Source organism: Mesoplodon bidens, assembly GCF_964165515.1.
Source record: "Mesoplodon bidens genome assembly, chromosome: 2".
NCBI lineage: Eukaryota > Metazoa > Chordata > Mammalia > Artiodactyla > Ziphiidae > Mesoplodon > Mesoplodon bidens.
In genome coordinates, this window is record NC_138177.1 from 69,759,521 (window position 1) to 69,781,783 (window position 22,263).

Consider the following 22,263-nt stretch of genomic DNA (forward strand, 5'->3'; position numbering starts at 1 on the left):
TCTAGCATGTAGGGATGACACGCACTTGAGATCCTTTCCCATTTGAAAAGCATTAAAAAATCATAACCTGCAAGCCCAGAGAATGAGCACTCTGACTTAACAACCCTTTTACTTTCTTTTGCAAAGCATTAAAGTCATTAACTTCCAGCAAGCAGGGACAGGTTCTTACTTAACTCTTCTCTTCTGAAAAGTCTTAAAAATCAGCCGCGGTAAGACCTTGTCTCTCACTGGCAATGTTAAACCATAAAGCACTGTACTGCTGCTAAGTAATGGGGCCAATCTGTCTCTGTGTAACTTAAGAAAAATGGAATCTAGTGACATGTCTTCTGCTCAGAAGCCAGTGGTGACTCCACACTTTGGACCAGATATGATCCCATTGGTGTGAGGTTCTGCTGCCCTTTCACTGCCTTAATCTAACCATGTGTTTTCTGCTACCCACTGGATGAGGTTTTGCCCTCATCCATGCCAGCTGACTCCCTACATCTTTCCCTCTCCCTCACTGCCACCCATTCATCTTGCCCGTCTCTCTCTCTAAGCCCCACTATGTGGACCTGACGTATAACATTCGTATTTTTAATAACATCCAAATTTGTATATTCCTTTAGGCTATCTGACCACACCCTCCACATCTCATTGAAGGTTCAACTTTGTGAATTCTACCAGATGCACTCCTCTTATCTTTTTAATCACTCCATCATTAAGTATTTATACATTGCATCTTTTCTAATTGTATGTGTCCATCTTTGCATGCACACTTAGGGGTGTACACGTGTAATGTATTCCCCACTATGTTATACAACTCCAAAGCTTATTCTTTTCTTCCCATTTCTGCATCTATGTGCAGATACCCAGGCAGGTGACGGCATGTCAATTAGTCAGTTGCCACATGCTTATTGAGCACCCAGGGGCCAAGCATTGTGCTGGATGTTATGGGTATGGGCACAGTCCTTAGACTCTAGTAGGAAAGAGAAAAATTAAACAACTGTGTGAATTATTATAAGTGAGCAGAGAGCTGCAAAGTAGAAGGACAGATGCTTTGGTAATATGTATGAGTATATGTGGAGGTGGTTGGACGCCATTCCCCAGGAAATGATGTTAAACTGAGACCAATAGTAGGGGTAGAAGTTGGGAACTAGGCAGAGCTGGGGAACAAATCACTTCAGGCAAAGGGAATAGTATGGGTCCAGACGGTCATGCAGAGAGAGCACAAAGCATCTGGTAACATGCAGGAAAGGGTTAATTCAGCTGGCGTGGGTTGCCCCAAACTTATACATTCCAAAGGTCTTCAGGACTGCCCCTGGACCTGCTCCTGCAAGATGGCCTCTGAGCTCTTGGAATATCCTGCCTGATAAGAATGCCTTTGTATATCTGAGACCTTGGGCCAGGTCAGATAGTCTATGCTAACAAACAGACATGGTGAATCCTTGTTTTTATATGCTGAGGCTGTTTGGGGCCTTCCATATCAATTTGAACTCTGTTGGGGCTGGAGACTGAGGAGATAAGGTCAGTTATACAGGTGTTGACTACATGCTACATGATGACCCTCAACAAAAACCCCGGACACCACAGCCCGGGTGAACTACCCTGGTTGGCAATATTTCTTATGTGTTGTCATACATTGCTGCTGGGAGAATTAAGCACTGTCCATGCAACTCCACTCAGAGAGCGTAACTGGAAGCTTCCACCTGGTTTCTCCTGGACTCTACCCCACGTGCCCTTCTCCTTTGCTGACTGTAATTTGTATCCTTTCACTGCCTTAAACCATAATGGAGAGGATACCAGCTTTTCTGTGAGTCCCTCTAGCAAATCATCACAACCAAGGGTGGTCCCGGGGACTCCCAACACAGGTAGAGCAGAGAGAACAAGGGCTGTGGGGGGAGGGGAACGACTGAGGTGAGGAAAGAGATGGAGAAAGAGACTGGATTCCTCAGAGACTTATAGGTCATGATCGAGAATGACATGGTTCTGCCTGTGGGCTTGATTCCAGAGTGGTTACTTTATTTCATTCTATTCCATGGTCCTAGGCTGCTTCCAGCCCTACAGAAAACATGCCAATCAGTGAATTTGCTTGGTGTGGGGTTGGGGTGAGCCCAAGGGCACATAAAACCTACTGGAGGAGGTGAGCAGTGTCACCCGTCCGGATGGCTGCACCCATTATTTCCTGTATGGCTCACCTTGGGTTTGGAGCAGTTACTACTCAATATATATTGGTAAAGAAGAAAGAGTGGTGTGTTTTTTATAACAGCTTGGGGGAAAAAAACCCAGAACTGTTTTCCATACTGAATCCCACATAATGAAAACTCAGAGGTGACATCACCAATCTGTTTCATGATCACATATCCATGGTGACAGAATAAGTCAAGGGAAAAATAGGGTGAGAGAGTGGTTGAAGCGAAGTAAGCAATTTGTTGGCACAAAGGACTCAGTTATCAAGGTTGCAAATAAGTCATCAACTTCAGGCATGGACGGGCACCAAAGTGTTTCTCAAATTTCTGCTTGCTTGAACAAGCATGCTGCCTTCTCAAGAGTACGCCTTGAATCCTTAATAGCCGGAGAAAAATTTTAAAGTAATGGAAGAAGTACTTATGTAACTCATTTCTAAGTCAACAGGGGACTATATTTTTGATGGTGCAGGAGGCTTGAGGCAGAAGCCTGTTAGGGATGATGCCGGTGCCTGCGGCCCAACACTCCCAGGTCAGAGCGCTGCGCCCGAGGCTTGGGGCAGCAGCAGGGGGTGGGGTAGCCGTGTGATCTCAGAGCCACACTGATGGCCCCGTAAGCCAAGTGCCCCGATTCTGGAGAACACAAGATGCTGTTATGCAATTTCTAATTACAACGAACTCTCTTCTTTCTGTTCGCAAGAGGGAAGGCAGTTTATACTTAAACACAAACCGAAGTTTGAACCCTGTTCTAGCTATGTAACTTTGGGTGTTACTTAAACTCTCTGGGCCTCAGTTTACTCATCTGTGCACTGGTCATTATAAGAAGACCTTGTTCATAGGGTTGAAGACTCGATGAGGTAATACCTATAAAGTACTTGGCACAGTGCCTGGCATGCATTAAGGGTTCAAACAACAACACCACAACCAGAAAGGACGTTAAGGTGTTTAGTAAGTCCTCAGACATAAAAAGACATTTTCGAGGGTTCGATGCCAGTCACGTGTGCCTCAAGATTGTCAGGCTGGCTGAGGACATCTACATGCTCTGAATTAGATACTAGTAGCTGTGACAGACGTGCTCTAAGGAATCAGCTTTACTGTGTTGTCCTTCAATGCTTGGGCGGCATTTTACACAGCAGCCCGTAACTCAGGTGCTGCTGGCTTCAGGGTCGGATGCAGCGTTGTTCTTTGGCTTCCTAAGATGATGAAGACAATGGACGTCGGAGGCTGTGCTGATAAAATGGCCCTCGAGGTAAGGTTCTGATCGTGAAGACAGACCCCCGTGTAACTGGAACTAGGGGGAGGTCTTGGCAGGTGTGATGCCTGGTGGAAGGAGAATGAGCCTGGAGTTACCACTTGGGTTGGATCCCAGCTCCTTTACTACAAGTGTATGAAGCTCCTACACTGCAAGTATGAGGTGTTGGGCAAGTTACTACTGGTCTCTAAACCTCAGTCCCTTCATCTGCACAAAGGGGAAAATCCTTGACTTGCAGAGTGACTCTAAGGATAAACTGATACAGTGCAGTGTATGTAAAACACCTGCTATCTGGTAGGCACTTCATAAATGATGATATAAGCAAGCAAAGTACAGTCACAGCAAAGCATGAAATGCATTAGTGGTAACTGATATTGTTTTGCGACAAAGCAATCCTGTGAGACCAAATTAGTTTCTTAGAAAGAACAGCAAGATACAGACAGCAGGGTTGATGTGAAGCTTGGCAGCTGAGGGCAGTTCATTCTGGGAAATGGCTTATGGTTTGGATCAAATCCCTGCCCCGGGTGACATGTTCATCACTGCCCTGGCAAGTATCTGGGGGATCATGGGGGACAGATGGAGAGGGTCTGCACGAGGACCACACCTCTTAGCCAGTGACGAGCCGTCCTATAAGGATGATGACAAAGCACAGCTCCAAGAGAGGTGCGGGGAGCCGCAGTGAGTGCGCAGGATGTAGCCCTATCTCTGCAGCGGGAAGCTGTGTGCTGGGACACGTGGCCTGGAGCCAGTCAGGGAGCTTGCCGCCCAGAGAGCAAGCGGATCCCAGTTCAGGTGCGCTGCCCGGTGGAGTGGAGGTGGGGAAACAGGCCAGGGAGGAATGGTCTCAAAGAAGGGGTCCTCCTGTCCTGACACCAGTTGCTTCTGCATCAGAACAGTTTTCGGGGAGAGGGACCCAAGAGGTGACGAGGGCAGAACCCAAGTGATAAGGGGGATGTTTTCCACACAGAAAAGCCTCCATTCAGCAGGGAACTCAGATCACATGTCAGAGAATAAACGTGAATGAAACTTTAAAAACACGGGGGTGGAAGCTGACATTACAGCTATGCCCACCAGCAACTCACTGAGAATAAAGCCCTCCTGCGTGTAGAAAGTTAATGGTGTCTATCACCCTCTTGGAAACCCAGCCTGGGGAGAGGAGAGGGACTGGGGACAGGTACCAGACACTGCTTGAAAAGGTAACGGTGTGTGATGGGGTTCGATTGGCCCATTCTCCCCTATGAGGATGTGTGCGTCCACAGGTGAAATCCCCACGTACGCTCCCACCTCTACTCCCATAGGAAATGAAAGCCTATGGTCGCATGTGGCGCTTGTTGGTCTGATGAAGTGGTTTTCAACTGGGGCCGATTTTGTCCTCCCAGGGGACGTCTGGCAATGTCCGGGGACACTTTTGGTTGTCACATTTTTTTGGGGGGGGGCATGCTACTGGCATCTAATGGGTAGATGTCACGGATCCTGCTAACTACCTTACAGAGCACAGAATGGCCCCCCACAGCAAAGAGTTACCCAGACCCTAGTGTCAGTAGTGCTGGCGTTGAGCAAACCTGGTCTGATGCGACGTGGAGGTTCTTTGTCAATGGAAGTGGCTTGTTCCTCTCACCTGTCATCTCAGTGTGGGGTAGAATGGGGAAGGGTCACAGCTAGTCTGCAATCCCTCTTTGGTGGCCATATACAGAGGAGGGTGTGGTGCGAAGGCAAAAATTTGGGGGTGGGGTGGGAATGAGCCCAAAGAGAGACTCAGGCTAACCTCTCAAGGTAGATGGAAGGCCAAGGGCAGAGTTTTTCATTTCAAGTCAACTCTTACTTATTTAAAAACCAATTTCCTTAAGCACATAATTGTACGTTTATTTCCCTGAGGAACTCTTGAGGCAGAGGAGACCTGCTGAAATTATGGGGATGGAGGCTGCACACAGGGTTTTAACGGGGTTAGAAAAAATTTTCCTCTCCTTTGAAAGAGGGTTGGGAGAAAGAGAGGGGCAGGTTCCTGTCCTGCAGGGCAGAGGATGTGGCGGGATGGAGTTAAGATAGGAACGGAGGGGCAGACAACGTGAGGAACGGTTGTGTGACCCCAGCGGGTTGGGATCGGAGACAGAACTCCGAGGTGCAGCTTCAAGCCTGCTTCTTCTCTCCCCCAACCCTGGTAATTGGAGGGAAGGGATCAAGGAAGTGGGCTGTTCATACCCTTCCTGCCCCACCACCTTCGCGTGTACACACAAACACGCACGCACACACACACACACACACACACAATCAAAATACTCCTTTGGAAGATGCTCTGGTTTGCATCAGGAAACAGAATGGGTCATGCTGTCGTGGGAGGAGTGGGTGGGTGGGCAGGGCAGAGGGGACTTTGATGAGCAGAGGGTAAGGGCTTCAGTGCCTCCCCTCTTCTGCTACTTCTCACTCCTCTGTTTGAGCCTGAATGCTTGGAACTGTAGGCTCTTCTCTTTGAGAGATGTCCTCACCTGGGTAAGCTGGGTGGAGACCAAGGGAACAGAATGAAGGAACTGATTATCCAGATTCGACACACAGAGGAAAGGAGGCAGGGGCGGCGAGGGCACTTTACAGTCTTTCTCTCACTGCTAGATTGGCAAGACTCTGGCTCATACTCCTTTTTTTTCCCTTTTGTGCGGTACACGGGCCTCTCACTGTTGTGGCCTCTCCCAATGCAGAGCACAGGCTCCGGACGCGCAGGCTCAGCGGCCATGGCTCACAGGCCCAGCCGCTCCGCGGCATGTGGGATCTTCCCGGACCGGGGCACGAACCCGTGTCCCCTAGCATCGGCAGGCGGACTCTCAACCACTGCGCCACCAGGGAAGCCCAGGCTCATACTCCTTTTGTCTAAGAGGGTTGGAGGGGGGGTTGAGTTGGGTGGGCGGCAGAGGAAGGAAGATGCAGTGAGGAGTGGGTGGCCTGGGCTAAAAAGGCTGGGGTCTGCAGGGGGGCCCTTGCCTCCTCCCTCCATGTCTCCATTGGATGTGGAATGCATGTCTGCCATGGTACCTATTCTATGTGGTTGGAGTCTGTTGGGCTCCCCACCTCCAGCAGGCTGTGAATCATGTCCCCTTCAGCTGGAGGGCCTCTGCATCTAACAAAGCCTGGTATACAGGCACTCAGTACACATTTCATGATGAATTCCTACCTTATCCATCCCGGCCTGCCATTACAGAAGAGAGGACAGGAATTCAGGCAGGAGTTATATCAAAAAGAGTCCACCTGGCTAGTCTATCCCATTCATCCTATCTCTCGAAGCTGCAGGTGTGGTGGTGGTGCTGGTAGGATGGCATCCAATGGGGAAGTGAAGGTAACATCTGAGAAACATGGCCAAGGTTCACAGCCTTGAATGTCTTCATTTAATCATCAAATATCCTCTGCATACCTGCCCAGAGAGGCTGGGTTCTGGCATTCCTCAGCCTCAGGCTGTGGGGCAGCATAATGGGCTGGAGGTCACAGGTGAGCGGAGCAGCCTGAGGCTGGGGAGAGGCACCCAGCCCCTGGGAGATGGAGACAGTGATTATCTGTGAGCACAGCATCCAGGCCTTCTCTGTCTTAAGAGGGCTAAAGGGATGACACACGTGGGGCATGCGGGCCTGGACTGAGGACACAGGGGTCCTCCTGGCCTGCGAGCATCAGAGACCTTGGGCTGCCAGGGATTTGTTTCCTTTTCATTGACCAGCTCCCCAGAAGACACATCAAGTATTATTAGAGAGCAGATACATAAGAGTTTCAGCATCTTTAAAAGGCTGAAAATATGTGCTGTAGTCTTAGCCCATACTTCCACTTTCCAGAAGTGTAACCTTGCGCCTTTCTGAGCCTTGGCCGCCTCATCCAAAGAAGGGATGGCCCTTCCGTCTTCCTTTATTATGGGGCTATTGTGAGGCGCAAAAAAAGTCGCAAAGTGTGGGAGCACTTTGTAAACTTAAAGTGCTATGCAATGTGAGCTGGTTCTTTATTTATTCAAGGCAGTGGCAGAGGGACACCCCACATTGGTGCTTCTCCAGCCATCCTCCTACCAGGACCTGCCTGCAGGGAAGGGCTACTTCTGTCTTTTGAGCCAGCCAAGCGGGCGCTGGAGGGCTTAGCACTTTTAGTTCACTTCCGCGTCTCTGGCCCCATCTAACACACAGGTCAGGGCCGCGGGGGGCCTGGCAGAAGAGTGCTGAGGTCCCTTATTTCCTTCGCTGGTAGAACTGGAAGACCGCCTTCTCTTGCTCATAGGTCTCGATGGAGCCGGGTCGAAGGCGCCGGATCTCAGCGATGGCGTCCCCTGCAGCCAGGCCCCGCTCCTTCACCAGGTAACAAGCCAGCATGGTACCCGTGCGGCCAAAGCCCAGGGCACAGTGCACTCCCACCGCCTGCGAAGGGGGAGCTGGGTGGGGAGGGGCTCAACGCCCTCCCAACACTCTCCTGACCCTCACTTGTAAAATACAGCCAGGTTTTAAAGATGTAGGACAATGAAGAATATAAATATCTGGTTAAGAATTTATTTTATATTGCTTATGTGTTGAAATGATATTTTGGAGTTACTGGGTTAAATTATATTATCAAGATGAATTTCTCCTGCTTCTTGTTGACCTTTTTAAAACGTGGCTCCATTACATTTGGACAGAACCTTGCTCTGGAGACTGCCCAATACCCCCTGACTTCAACCCCCATCTCTCCCAAGTCTGTTCACCCTTTCTCCTTCTCAACTCACAACATCAGCTGGTTCTTCGTTGCCTTTCCTCGAGCCCAATTCACACTGCAGGGCCTCTTCATACTCCTCCCCCTTGAACCCCCGCCCCCCCGCCCCGACCCCCTTACCCCCGCCTCCGCCCCGCTTTGGCTTTCTGTTCTGGTTGCGATGGTCTCCTGGCCCGCCGTCTTCCTCCAGTCTCTCTCCCGGAACCCAGCTAAGTTATTCCTGGCCCCGACCTCCCCAGCTCCGCTTGTCCCCGCTGACCCCTCCCAAGTCCCTCCCTCCCGGCGCTAACCCCGCCCACTGACCTCTCCCCGGGCGTTGGCCTCGTCGACAATCTTCACGAAGCGCTCGATCTGCTCTGGGCCCGGCGAGCAGAAGTCTGGGATACGCAGTCGGTGCAGGGTGAGGTCGGGGCAGCTGTCGCTGTGCGGGGGCCCGCGCTCCGTCAGTGACACCAGGTGCCGCACACCCTGGTCCAGCAGGAACTGGTAGTGGGCGGGGAGCCGGGGCAGGGCCAGCCCCGCCAGCCGGCCGGGGAGCACCCACGAGAAGTTGGGGGGCTGCACGCCCATGGCTGACGGAGGGCACAGAACAGCGGGTCACCGGGGGCGAGGCCGGCCCGTCCCGCTCCGCCCCCGGGCCGGGTAACCTTCCACCTACCTAGCACTGGTGCCTCCTGGGGCCACGTGGTCTTCGGGACACATCCTGGGTGTCGTCCTGCTCCGCCTCAGGGGATTGGCCGAGCCGCCTGGGGGCGGGGCTAGAACACCCAATTCTTGGCTCCCAGTGACTGTCGGAGCGTTCTGGTCCGGCCCCAAGCAGAACACTCGTTGATTGGTTGGATAGTCAATAATGGGCGGGATTACTGCAGCCGTGTGCACGGGGATTGGTGGATCACGCAAACAGCCAAGACAGAACACCTAGAAGGAATTAAGAATTCTTTTCTGTGGATGAAGCAACCCGGGTCGAGCTCTGCTGCCCCCTGACGGTCGGTGGGAGTTATTGCATCACGGGCCAACTGCCCCTGCTGCCCAAGGGCCTGGCCTTGTCTTAACTTTCTTCACAATGGATGCCCAAGGATTTAAGAGATGGCAAATCTACATACGCTTTGGGGGAGGAATCTTCTGTACAGTAACTCTAAGTCATTATCAGTGACTTTTTGAACTCGTCCAGTAAGTGGGAATCGCCACTGTACAGGGGACTATTCTTGTTTTTCCACTGCTGGAATTATTAAAAAAAAAACAGGGTTTCTGCCATCTGGTGCCCTGAAATCGTACCCGGGAGAGTAATTATGTAATAATAATAGCAACAACAAAAACAGCAATAACAACAACAATATAAGAATTAACAAATTGAGCATTTACTATGTGCCAGGTATTTTTCAAACTGATTTAATTGCCACAATAATCTTATGAGGCAGGTAATCTATTTAACTATCTTACAGATGAGAAAACCGAAGCTCTGGAGAGGTTCAGGAACTTGACCAAGAGATGACTGGTGGCGGGGGATTTGAAACCAAGCAGCCTGGCTCCAGAATCTTTAACAAAACGGTATTGTATTCTAAAGTTAAATAGAAGGTTACTGCCTCTTTACCTAACTATCCTCATGCCCCTCACCTGGGTTAAACAGTTGCAGGATTTGTTAATTTTTCTTCATATTTCCCGATTCTCAGGTTCTGTGAGTCACCCTTCCCTGGGGAGGCTAGAGTTTCTCTGTGTCATTCATAGCAGGTGAGGAACTAGATCTGAATACAGTGTCATAACTGTGATCTGACTGGTTCATATCCTCATTTGAACAATGTGCTTCTAGTGATCACACTAATTATAATTATGAAAATAGTTAACCCTTATTGAATTTGCTTATGTACCAGGCCCTGTGCCAGGTGCTTTCTGGAAGAGCCACACTGGGAAGGTTTTTTGTTTGTTTGTTTGTTTGTTTGTTTTTGCAGTACATGGGCCTCTCACTGTTGTGGCCTCTCCCGTTGCGGAGCACAGGCTCTGGACGCGCAGGCCCAGCGGCCATGGCTCACGGGCCTAGCTGCTTTGCGGCATGTGGGATCTTCCCGGACCGGGGCACGAACCCGTGTCCCCTGCATCGGCAGGCGGGCTCTCAACCACTGTGCCACCAGGGAAGCCCCAGGAAGGTATTTTTATATCTCTTTTGCACATGAGTAATCTGAGGCTTAAAGAAGTTGGTTAACTTAGTCAAGCACACATAGCTAGTAAGTAGCTGGGCTGGTTGAGCCAAGGTCTCTCTCATTCTAAGCCCAGGGTACCTAGTCATGAAGATGTACTTCCCTCCTTCTGTCCCCATCTACCCCTGAAAAACACATTTGGTTCCAGCAAAATGAAAAGGAATTTTTCTTCCTCCAAAGATCAAAGCCTGCCCTGACCCTGTGGAAAATGCACTTACCATTTACCCCAGCAACTCTGAAGCATCGCCTCTGCCTACTCCCCCCAGGTTCCAGGAGCTGCCAAATCTACCCTTTCCCTTTCTTCTGTACAATCACAGCCCTGATTAAGCCCTTCCTGTCTGCACTTCCATTTCCCACACAACTACCTATGACTCTTTCTAGCCCATCCCAATGTATTCCTATTGTGCCCTTCAGCCACCAGTCACCCCTTCTCCCCTCCCAGCAACTCCTCTCAATCCCTTGCTCAGGATTTCTGGCTGCACTGCCTCTGGAGACAAGACTCTAGCACTTGCTCCTTTCAGGTTGAACTTTTCTTAGTCCCTTTTCCTTGCTCTCTTTTCTTTGCTCCCTCACTCATAAGGGGAAGACTTCCCACATCTCTCTCCACTACCCTATACCCCTTCCTTGCCTCCTTGAGATCCAGCTCAAAGCCCATCTTCTTCAGAAAGAAGACATTTCTGGGGGAGAGACAGAGATTCCCGCGTGGGTCTCTGCAGAGGTTGGAAGTGCATCCATCAACCCACCTGGGCTTCCTTTGTAGGAATTCCTCCCTCTTTACTGCTCTGCCTCTGGCTTCCAACAGGCCCCAGGTGAAGGGATCCCTGCCTTGGTCTGTGTCCCATTGTCAAGAATATTATTTAATTTTCTGTCTTGGGCCCAGGGGGCCTCACACTGAAAGAAAAACTCCTTTCTGATGGTTTCCTGGCTAGGATCCCTGCAACTAAACAGTGTCAGCTGCCCGCACGTAGCCTCCAACCTCATGCAATACTGAGCTTCTTTTCCTTTCTCTTCTGTGTTACCTGACGTTCAGTAAGATTTAATCTCCATACTCCCATCTCATTTTATATAAATACGTACTCCTAGGATAGCAGTTAGTTTATTGGATTGGGGTTATCTGTGTCAGAGCCAAGAAGGCATCATTCCATCTTCAGATTTCACACATCTAATACAGAGCCTGATACACAGTGCTCAAAATTGTTAAATGAATGAAAAAATAAGTAGAATGCATAGGCAAGACTGTGAAGGTACATTTCTGGGAGTGTAGGCGAGTCTCCAGGACTATGTGACAATGTGTGTTTATGTGTCTTTTTTTTTTTTTTTTTTTTCCACCAGCAAAGTGAGTTTATTCAGGAATAGTAGAGAATTGCAATTCGGGACAAGCAAACTATGGCAAACCATAAACAGGTTCTGGGAACAGAGGAGAGGGGCTTGCTTTTATAGAGGAAAGGAAGAATTGAGGAGGGCTGTGATGGTTCTTCATTGACTGCAGCCGGTGTCAGCTTGTTGTTGATGGGCCGGAAGGAAATCTTTCTTCCTGCTGGGGTGTTTGTGTGTCTTTTTAATTGCATGAGTTTGAAGACTATTTGAGTGTGGTGTAGCACCTTCTTGAGATGTACTTTGTACATGTGTGTGCTTTTAAGGAGAGAATGACTGTGTCAGTATGATCCTGGCTAAGTCTAATTACTGTTTTGTAAAAAGGGAAAAATAAGCCTTGCTCTTCGCAGAGCCCTGCTCCTGTTGTGTGCATGTATTTGATCTTGTGTGTATGTAAGTGTGTTGAGGGAGATATTTTCCTGGAGAACAATCTGTTGACACTGACGGTGGGCTGAGTGATAAGCTTAATTTCCCTGACTTCAAGGAATTTACAACATGCTGAGGGGGATTTAGACTCAAAAGTAATTGTTGTCATAACATATAATAAAGTACTAAATTACTCATCAAAGACAATCAGATGATATATATTGAAAAGTTAATTGTGCAGTAAAAATAATAAGCACAAGAGAAATCAGTGGGGGAAAGATAAGCTTGGGTTGGAACCACCAGAAAAGTCTTATGAGGACAGCTGTCTTCGTTCCCTTTTGTTCTCTGCCCATTGTGAAATACTAGAAATAACATTATTTGAAAGATCAACAGAACAGTTTTAGAGCATCCTAGCTCCCCCTTCCCCAGCTGATAAGACTGCTTTGACCTAATTCTCTTTGATGTGGAGGCCCCAGTTCCTTGAGGGCTTGATGCCAGTGGCAGTTGGAGGTGAAACCAGAGACAGAGATTCCTTTCTCCAAGTAGGTCCCTGTGTCCCACCAAGGCAGAGGATTGCTTGGGTTTGGGTTCCTGTGGCCCTTGGACTGTAGTCAGAGCTCTCAGTGTCTTAAATGTTATGATCTTTTGTCTAAACACATTTCACACCTGGGACCCAATGATCTGGGAATTGAGTTACAGAAGGGATGGTGTGGTAGCCAACCTCAAAGACCATCTCATGTCTTTTCCACATTGATAGGGCTGGTTTAACAGCCCAGCTGCCATATTAGGAGGACACTCAAGGAGTCTAATGAGAGATCCATGTGGGGAGGCTTCATACCAATATCACGTACGAGAACTTGCTATTTTGGAAGTGGATCCTCTGGCCCCATCAAGACTTTAGATGACCTGCCCAACACCTTGACAATAACCTCACAGATTCCCTGAGCCAGAATCACCCAGCTAATCCTCCCTTGAATTTCTTACCCACAGAAACTATGAGATAATAAATATTGATTATTTTAAGCCATCAAATTTCGGGGTAATTTCTTATGCAGCAAATAGGAAACCAATACAGATGGGAATATTCAGATAAAAGGAAAGAAGAGAAATAATTTCTAATAAACTTAAGAAGCGAAATAAAATCAAGTTTATTTTTCAAAGAAAAAGTTATACTATAAGCAGTTGTAGTCTAAATGTGCGTGTGTGTTTTTGGGGGATAGGGTGTTGAGATAGGTCAGTGCAAATTTTCCACATCTGGAGAACCATGCTGTGTAGAGGAACCAAGCAGAATAGTTTGGGTGTGGGTTTTGGGTGTTAATGGTGTGGGAGGTATGGAGGTTTTATGTGGTATTTGTGTAGTTAGGGACAATATACAAATTATTTAATAACTGACCATGGCACAGGAGGCAAGCAATCAGAATGGACCCTCTACCAATCAGCACCATTGCCTACAAACAAATGGTGATGCTATCCTGCTGTCTACTGGATGCACATTGGTGTCAAGTGTAGAGGCTTTGACATGATCTGGGGTGTGGTCAGCTTCCCTTGGACATTTTAATATACGTCTTTCCACAAGATGGCACTGAAAGCCTGATAGCTTTTCCTTGTTTCGCTTGCTCTTTCTTTTTTTTTTTTGTATTTGTGATTTGTATACTGTTACAGAACATACCATGACTGATAGCTCACAATTTACTAGTTGATTTCTTGTACTTCTGACAATTCTATCACCTTCATGGCATTTAATATTATGTTTTTTCTTTAGACCATTCCAGGGGCACATTGAGACTTCCCGTTGGGATGTTAGGGGGGTGGTGCCTTATACTGGAAGCTATGATTAGGGGAGCTGGAGCTGGAGCTGGACTTGGGGGCTTTGGTTTCAGTTAGGTAAGAGACACCTTTGCGATGAGAACAGTTTTGATGAACTATCTCACTTCTAACATTCATGCTGCTACAAACTTTGCTTTGCCTTGGATCCGAAAGGAAGAAATTACTGAAAATCTTGGCATTGCAATTTTCACTGCATAATTGTAAAAATTGGAAAGGACTTCAGAGATCTTCGGGTTTAACCTCTCCATTTCTGGGTGAGGAAACTCACCTCATTGAGTTACTCAGTTGGTCCAGACTAAGACTCAATCCACACTATCAAATGTCACTGGGTCACTGAACTGTGTGACCTGGACCAAGTTACTTTAAATTTCTAGGTATCCGTTTCAGATGTCTATAATGATATAGATTATTAAGGATTATTGATATGGTTAAATAAGCTAGGAATATGTAAAGTATGTAGCAAAGTGCTGGCACGTAATTGGTGCTCACAAATGGAAGCTACTTCTGCTATCACCATCATCATAGGATGATTTAGAGCCAGATGGGAATAAATGAAGAAATTACACTTATGTTGATATATCTCTAATGTGAAGTATTATCATAGGATGCTGTGGTTAGTGGAATTTTTTTTTTCACGTCTTTATTGGAGTATAATTGCTTCACAATGTTGTGTTAGTTTCTGCTGTACAACAAAATGAACCAGCTATATGTATACATATATCCCCATGTGCCCTCCCTCTTGAGCCTCCCTCCCACCCTCCCTATCTCACCCCTGTAGGTCGTCACAAAGTATCAAGCTGATCTCCCTGTGCTATGCAGCCGCTTCCCACTAGCCATCCATTTTACATTTGGTAGTGTGTATATGTCAATTCTACTCTCTCACTTCATCCCAGCTTCCCCTTCCCCTCCTGTGTCCTCAAGTGCATTCTCTACATCTGCATCTTTATTCCTGCCCCGCCACTAGGTTCATCAGTACCGTTTTTTTAGATTCCACATATGTGCATTAGTATACGGTATTTGTTTTTCTCTTTCTGACTTACTTCACTCTTAGTGGAATTCTAAGATGGGCCCAAATGACCTATACCCTTCGATGAGAGGCTATCACTCCCATGATTATGTCATGTTACACGGCAAAAGGGGGCCACTCAGTAAGGTGGCCCTGGGAGCGGAGAGTGATTCCCAGTTGTCAGCTACTAAGAAAGCAGAAGCTTCAGTCCTACAACTGCAAGGAAGTGAATTCTGCCAAATGAATGAGCTTGGAGGAGGACCTGGGGCCTCCGATGAGAGTTGCAGCCTAGCTGGCATCTTCATTTCAGCCTGATAAGACCCTGAGCAGAGGATCCAGCTAACCTGTAACGGGACTTCTGACCTACAGAACTGTGAGATAGTAAATGGGTATTTTTGTAGCCACTAAGTTTGTGGCAATTGGTTACACAGTAATACACAGTAATAAAAAACTAATACAGATGCCTTATTTACTTGCTTTGTTTTCTTATTTTTAATATGCTGGTTGCAATACTAGAGCTTTGAGCTTTCTAAAAGGCGGTCTTATTTCTTGTCTCTTTTCCCCTTTAAGTCTTCCAGTCTTCAAAACTCTAGACCACACAGGTCCGTTTTCCAGGGCAGATGCAATAAATACAGTGAATCCATGGAGCGCAGGAATTGTCACTATCTCATCCCCTCTAGGCACCTCCCCAACCTCCTGGCTTATCCTCCAACCACCTTTAGACCAGTGCTTCTCAAAGTGTGATCCACAGTTGAGCGGCATCGCATCACCTGGGAGCTTGTGAGAAATGCAGAATCTCAGACCCCATCCCAGACCTGTGGGATCCCAGGTGGTTCACATGCACACCTATGCCTGAGAAGTCCTGCTGTAAAAACTTTGTCCTGCAGCTCTGTTTTCCCTTTGCTGGACAGACATTGGTAGCACCTAAAACACAGCCTGATCACAAGAGGTGGTGCCTGATATCTCCAGGTGTCTTTGGCTGAGCAGGGCTGTAGGCAGAGGAGCACAGTGAGAAGCCTCAAAGAGACTTAACTGGCCTGGGTAAAAGCCTGAGGTCAATTACAAACACCCGACTGTCCCTGGTTGGAACAATCTACTGCTTTACCTACTGGTTAGGAAGTTATCCAAGAAAAATATGCTTACATGTACGTTGTGAATTTCCTGTTTTTGTTCCGAGAAAGGGCTTGGCTCCCAGATTTCCTTTCTGGAGGAACTCTTGAAACATCACTTTCCACTCTCTCCACCTTTAAAGTACGTTCCAACCATGACTGAAATTACCTGATTTATCATCCTTCAATTTAAGTGTGCCAGCCTCCCTCCAGTTTTGGGAAGAGGAGAAGGAGCCATTGGACCACCTCCCATCACATCCGCTCAACCCCCCAACAGAAATTCCTCCCACCCAGATTCCATCCTTCTGCAATCTCCTTAGGACCCATCACCTCCGTGGCTCTGTGGACTGGCCCCCATTATTCCTGCCATTACACATTTCCCTTCTGTGCAGTTACGGTGCCTTTCATAGAACACAGACCTTACTTTCCCAGCTCTTCCTATTGCCTTCAAGAAAAAAAAATCCCAACATTTGTAGACTGGCATAAAAAGCCCTCCAGGATGAGGCCTCTTGCTTCTCTCTTCAGCCTCATCTTACCTCATTCCTCTGCAACAATGTGTGTCTCCATCACACAAAGCAAAGAGTAGAGCCCTCTCTCATGCCTTTGCACATGCTATTCCCTTTACCTGTCCTGTTCTTACCTTTACCCTGCAGCAACTCCTCACCTCCCTCAAGATTCAGTTTGGAACACAGCACTCTCTCTAGGAAGCCTTTCCTGTGCCCTTACAATTTATGTTTTGTATCGTGCTTCTGTAGCATCTCTATGAAAACATTTATTACATCATATAATGAAAATATTTGAAAGCATTTATTGCTTTATTATACAAATATCATATTTTTATTTTAAAAGCATTAACATATATACACACAAAAAGAAAAAAAAAGATTACCTATTACCTATTTATATTAGTGTTCAAAGAAGACACTCTATGTTCTTCAAGTATGAAGGGAAGTGATATAAGAAATTAGAGGCTTACACACCTGTTAGATGGACTGTTGTAGCAAAGGTCCCAGGGGATTTTAGCCTATGACATCTAAGTGACAGACTCTCAAAGACCTTGCCTGGAAGCCACTCCACTATAAAGCTCAAGAACTTCTAGAAAATTCCCACCAATTATCTCAGTCTGTAGCACTAATGTGGGGAATCCCAAGGCTGTTCTGAACCTCCCATCTGCTTATGCATTTGTTATCTCTGGAAAAAAATGGCTTCTCTGTTTTGGAAATATTGTTCCCCACATCTCCTCTGTGGTACAGAGGTCTTAATAATGAGGGGCATTGATGCTAAGTTTACAACAGACAATTCACCTAAAGATAACTACATTTGGGTGCACCACCTTTCATACGTATTTGTGTGTGTGTGTGTGTGTATAAGTGAATAATATATAATTCACTTAATATATAATTAATATATATTTTATATTAATCAATTAATTAATATTAATTATATAATTAATAAATATAATTATTATTTTATATTATTATTCACTTAATATATATAATACATAATTCACAATAATATATAATTCACAATAATATATAATTCACTGCGCTTCCCTGGTGGCGCAGTGGTTGAGAGTCCTCCTGCCGATGCAGGGGACACGGGTTCGTGCCCCGGTCCGGGAAGATCCCACACGCTGTGGAGCGGCTGGGCCCGTGAGCCATGGCCACTGGGCCTGTGCGTCCGGAGGCTGTGCTCCACAATGGGTGAGGCCACAACAGTGAGAGGCCCGTGTACTGAAAAAAAAAAATTAAATAAAATTAAAATTAAATAAAATTAATTTATATTAATTAATTTTATATTAATATATATAATAATAATAATATAAAACTCTCTCTTTACTATGTGCTATCTTTATACCTATATACATTTCTCCCCTCTGGCTCCTTGAAGCTCCTTGTTTCTCTACTTTGTAGAGCAAGGATTCCCAGCACTGGTTTGATGACACCCTGGAGTGTCTTCATTTATCTCAGGGGGTGCCTTGAAATTCACAAAGCAAGATTAATTTAAATTCATTTTCATTTAAAAAAGTAAACAGACATTATATAGTAATTACAGGTACAAGTGTGTGTTGAAATCAAACTAATAAATGCTTGCCTTAGAGAGACATCAAGAAGATGGGGGTGGGGTTGGAAGGGACCAGAAAGGTGGTTTAGTTAGACTCTTTCTAAAAAATCCCCTCTAATACTTCCAGGTTGGTATTTCCCCCAAATTAATCATGTTTCTCAAATTGGAAGTCAGGGCTAAAGCTCCCCGTATGCAGGTCTATATTCTGTGCCTACCATGGAAACTGGCATGTGGTAGATCCTCAGGAAACAGATTTTGATTGACTGTGTGTCCTCAGGACATAGTGTTGGAGGCTGAGGAGGGTGCACGTCTCATAAGGGTTCCAGCTCTGTGGGATTGGAGGCCGTGAGATATCTTCAGAGATAGTGGTCTGGGTACCAATCCCATTCAAGTTCCAGGAGAATGTAGATGCCCAGACAGGAAAGGATAAAAGAACCTAGGCTGAGATTCACTGGCCTTATATGACTGGCCAGAAGCTTCTATAATTGCCTTTCTTTTAAGAGCTTGTGCGAATCATCAGAAAGATAGATCAACGAACATCATGCATGTATAAATGTCAGTGACTTGGTGCTGAAGGTACAGTCCCAAGGTCCTAGATACAGGAAGGAATTTTGAGCTCTGCATGAGACCAGATTCTTTGAAGCAATAGAGTTGATGGTGGGTTCAAATCCCGACTCAGCCAGTTAAAGCTATATAACCCCGAATAAATTGCTTTACACCTCAGTGCCCTCCTCTACAAAGAGATAGTCATAACACCTACCTCATAGGGTTGTGAGGATTAAATGAGTTAATCCATGTAAAGTGCTTTGAACAACGCTTGGCACAGCGAGAGATCAATAAACGTTGGCTCTTGTTGTCATCATCATCACAGTAGGCTCTATGTGCTTATCAGGACTAATTGGTAGTAGGTGTTTCAATTGGAGACTAAAAAGGATATCCATTCCTCTCTGCCCTCAGCTTGGAATGCTTTAGTGACCCCATCTGGTCGCAAAGAATAGGCTCAAGAATTCCTCCCGCTGTGCCCTAGATTGGGGTAGGAACATCATTTGCAGTGCTAGGACTGGAAACTTAGGCAGAGGGTTAAATAGTGTAACAAGCCAACAAGCAAACAAATGAAACAGAACAGAAAACCACCACATGCAAATAAAAGTCTCAGTGAATCCTCTTGTCATACTTTGATGGGATATTCTGCTTCATGGGGGAAAAATAGAGCAAACATATCTGGATTCTTAGAATCACAATTGGTAACAAGGGAAGAATGTGTCTTTTAGCACAGAGTTTTATGGCCTATCAATCCTTGAAGGCAAGGAATCATTAATCAAGAGAGTTTCAAAATGTGTTCGTCATTACCCACTACTATTATTTTTTTGCGGTACGCGGGCCTCTCACTGTTACGGCCTCTCCCGTTGCAGAGCACAGGCTCTGGACGCGCAGGCTCAGCGGCCATGGCTCACGGGCCCAGCCACTCCGCGGCATGTGGGATCTTCCCGGACCAGGGCACGAACCCATGTCCCTTGCATCGGCAGGCGGACTCTCAACCACTGCGCCACGAGGGAAGCCCTACCCACTACTATTGATGAAAAACCCCAACCTCTTCTGGAGAAAATGATTGATGGGAAGAGAACTTTTGAGGCCATTAAAACACGTTCCTGATTCTCTTTATTTTAGTAAAAAACTAAATATACCTATATCCCCTCAGATGAGAAAGACAAGTCAAGTTTCATGTCTGATCTAAGGAAAATTCAAATACTGGGTTTGAAATGCCAATAATTCTATTCAATTTCTTTTCTCTTGTGCAAACACTGAGGAATATACACTATGTGATTATTCTGATGTTCACACAGTTGTTTAGGATCAGAAAATTTTCAGATACATATATAATTTATTTCTGGGATTGCTTATGACCATAATAGAAACAAGATTAATCAGTGAGCTTTATTTATTTGAAATTCATGACACTCTAAAGACCGTCTTTGGGCAGAAATATATTTGATTCACAAGAATGTGGAAAGATGGTGGGAAGAAATTTCTTTTAGTGGTTAGCTTTGTTTTATAGTATTTTGATCTCCAAGGATATAGTAGTCTTAGCCTTTCTGGTCCTTTTGTTTCCAAAACTCTGTGCCTCTTCAATTCAGTTAAACAAATATATACCAGATATGCCTAGGTAAACAAAATATATTGGGCTATACACTTGAATGAAGATACAGAGAAAAACCCCAAACTTACATTTTAGTGCTGTAGAAGATTGTTATAACCATGACCCCAATGAGTCATACCTACCAGTATCCACACCCTTATACATTCTTCTGTCACATTGACATTGGGCTCAGCCACGTGACTTGCTTTGGCCAATGGACATAAACAAATGTGATGGAGGCAGAGATTTGATAAGCACTTGCACATTGAGGCTTGTCCTCCTAGAACCCTGAGACCACCATGCAATGAAGAAGCCCAGAATTAAATACTATGTGGTAGGAGAGGCCAGTTAAGTCCAATAACCAAGGGCAACCCTCCCAGCTGAGTGCAGTTGCATCAGTGACGCAAGACATGACCAGCAGAAGAATGATCCAGCTAACATGGAATAGTGATAATCATGAGGTCAAGTAAGTTTTGGAAGAGTTTGCTACCGAGATGGAAAACTGATATAAAAATTGATAACGCAGAAGTGGCATGTTGCTGTATTAAAAACCTAAACTATGTAGCATTGGCTTTGGGACTGAGGGTCTGGCAGAGGTTATAGGGACAGCAATTAGAGTGCTGGTGGAGACCAGAACACCTGAGAGGAAACTGTTACTGGAGGCTGATAAAGGGCACCCCATAGTATATAATAGTGACACAACTGGCAACACTGTTACCTCCAGTAATTGGAAGACAGAAAATGTACTTAATCAAGTTGTGGATGTGGCTTAAGATTTCCACTTAGAATGCTGAGGGGGTCAATTAACTTTTTAAAAGTTATATATAATAGAATATGAGGAGAGAGAAACTAAAGAAAGAACTGCTCCATTTGTAAGTAGAATTTAAAGTATATATGGAGGGTCCCGGATATGCTGAGCTGGGAAATAAAACCATTTCACATTTCCAGTCTCTTCAACCTGCAAAAAATTCTCAAAGTAAGAAATGACCTCAGGATACAGATCAAATCAAGAGTGTGGCTATAAGACTCTGTGAAGACCACAGTAAGATTTTAAATGGTGTCTACCAGACTCTCTTAGCTAGATAAAAGGGCTTCCAAGAATCTTAAGGGCATTTTTCCTGTAGCACCTTGACATGCTGAGCAAAGTAGAGGCCCATCTTAAAAATAATTGTTAGTATAGCTTTTGTCTAATGAAATGAACTATAACCTGGTGTGTGGAAAGTCCACAAAGTTTATAAAGGAACTGGGCCAGTTTAGACCAAAGCATGCAGGAAGCAAGCTGAGAAAGTTACTCAGCTGCAAACAAAGGCTATTTCTTATTGAAAAAGAAGACCGCTTCAGAGGGCAGAGCTAACCACTTCCAGCGAATAAAACTAGGCTCTAGCAAAGAACCATTTCCCATACTCAGAGTAGGAGGCTCTGCAACATTTGTCTGGCTGGATTTCAGAATTGCTATGGACCAGTGGCTGCTATGTGGCTCCCTGTTCCTCCCCCTTATAAATGGCAGTGCCTATTGGGTATTCCATTCTCACAATTGTATGCTGGGTATGTGTAGAGCAGATAAGTTGTTTTTTCTGTCCATGAGTCCCTGAATGGTGAGAAACCACACCTGAGAAGCTGCATGAGGAATTGCCCTTGAGGAGCCTCAACGACATCTGGACCTGAGCCAGATCAGGAGATCCTGGACTTGTAGTTTGATGCCATGATTGGATGGGCTCTTGATAGTTTAAAATAAGAGGGATGTGAATCACTAGGTCCAGGGAGAAGACTGTGGTACCTTGTTATAGTAATAACCCTCAATATATTATGCCCTATGGTATCCATGCCCCTGGCTATACAATGACTCTATGCTTGACTATAAGACTTGCTTTGGTCAATGGGACATCTGCACATGTGATGCAAGTAGAGGCTTGAAACGTGCTTTTGCACTGGGCCTTGTCCTCTTGGAAGCTGCCCTGAGATCACCATGCTGTGAAGAAGTCTGATGAAAGACCACATGGAGAGAGTGGCCCTGTCACCTCAAATTGTCCCAATTTAACCCTGTACCCAACCAATCCATCAGCTAAATATGGC

General features: G+C 46.0%; 2 protein-coding genes across 6 annotated transcripts in view; one reads left to right on the forward strand and one right to left on the reverse strand.

Annotated features, from left to right (window-relative positions):
• Positions 1-5,835: 5,835 nt before the first annotated feature.
• Positions 5,836-8,830, reverse strand: DUSP23 (dual specificity phosphatase 23). Its single transcript, XM_081225145.1, has 4 exons — positions 8,774-8,830; positions 8,419-8,687; positions 6,575-7,787; positions 5,836-5,906 (listed from the first exon to the last, which is right to left on the reverse strand). Exons 2-3 carry the CDS (start codon positions 8,683-8,685, stop codon positions 7,602-7,604), a joined length of 453 nt encoding a protein of 150 aa, XP_081081271.1. The 5' UTR covers positions 8,686-8,687; positions 8,774-8,830; the 3' UTR covers positions 5,836-5,906; positions 6,575-7,601.
• The window catches only part of CRP (C-reactive protein), a 73,440-nt gene continuing 59,615 nt past the window's right edge, over positions 8,439-22,263 (forward strand). For 3 of the 5 annotated variants that reach the window (XM_081225128.1, XM_081225132.1, XM_081225139.1), the window contains exons 1-2: positions 8,452-8,571; positions 9,558-9,663. The gene's annotated coding sequence lies outside the window, so the exon portion shown is untranslated. Of the gene's footprint in view, positions 8,572-9,557; positions 9,664-22,263 lie in introns of all 5 variants that reach the window. The other 2 variants (XM_081225133.1, XM_081225134.1) reach the window with 1 other exon arrangement.

What these genes read in the sequence shown, in the direction of transcription:
- DUSP23 (XM_081225145.1), bottom strand. Translation starts at nt 8,685, where the DNA reads ATGGGCGTGCAGCCCCCCAACTTCTCGTGGGTGCTCCCCGGCCGGCTG. An exon ending in AGGCCAACGCCCGGGGAGAG is followed by an intron (nt 7,788 to 8,418) that starts GTCAGTGGGCGG and finishes CCCCCTTCGCAG; the next exon opens with GCGGTGGGAGTGCACTGTGC.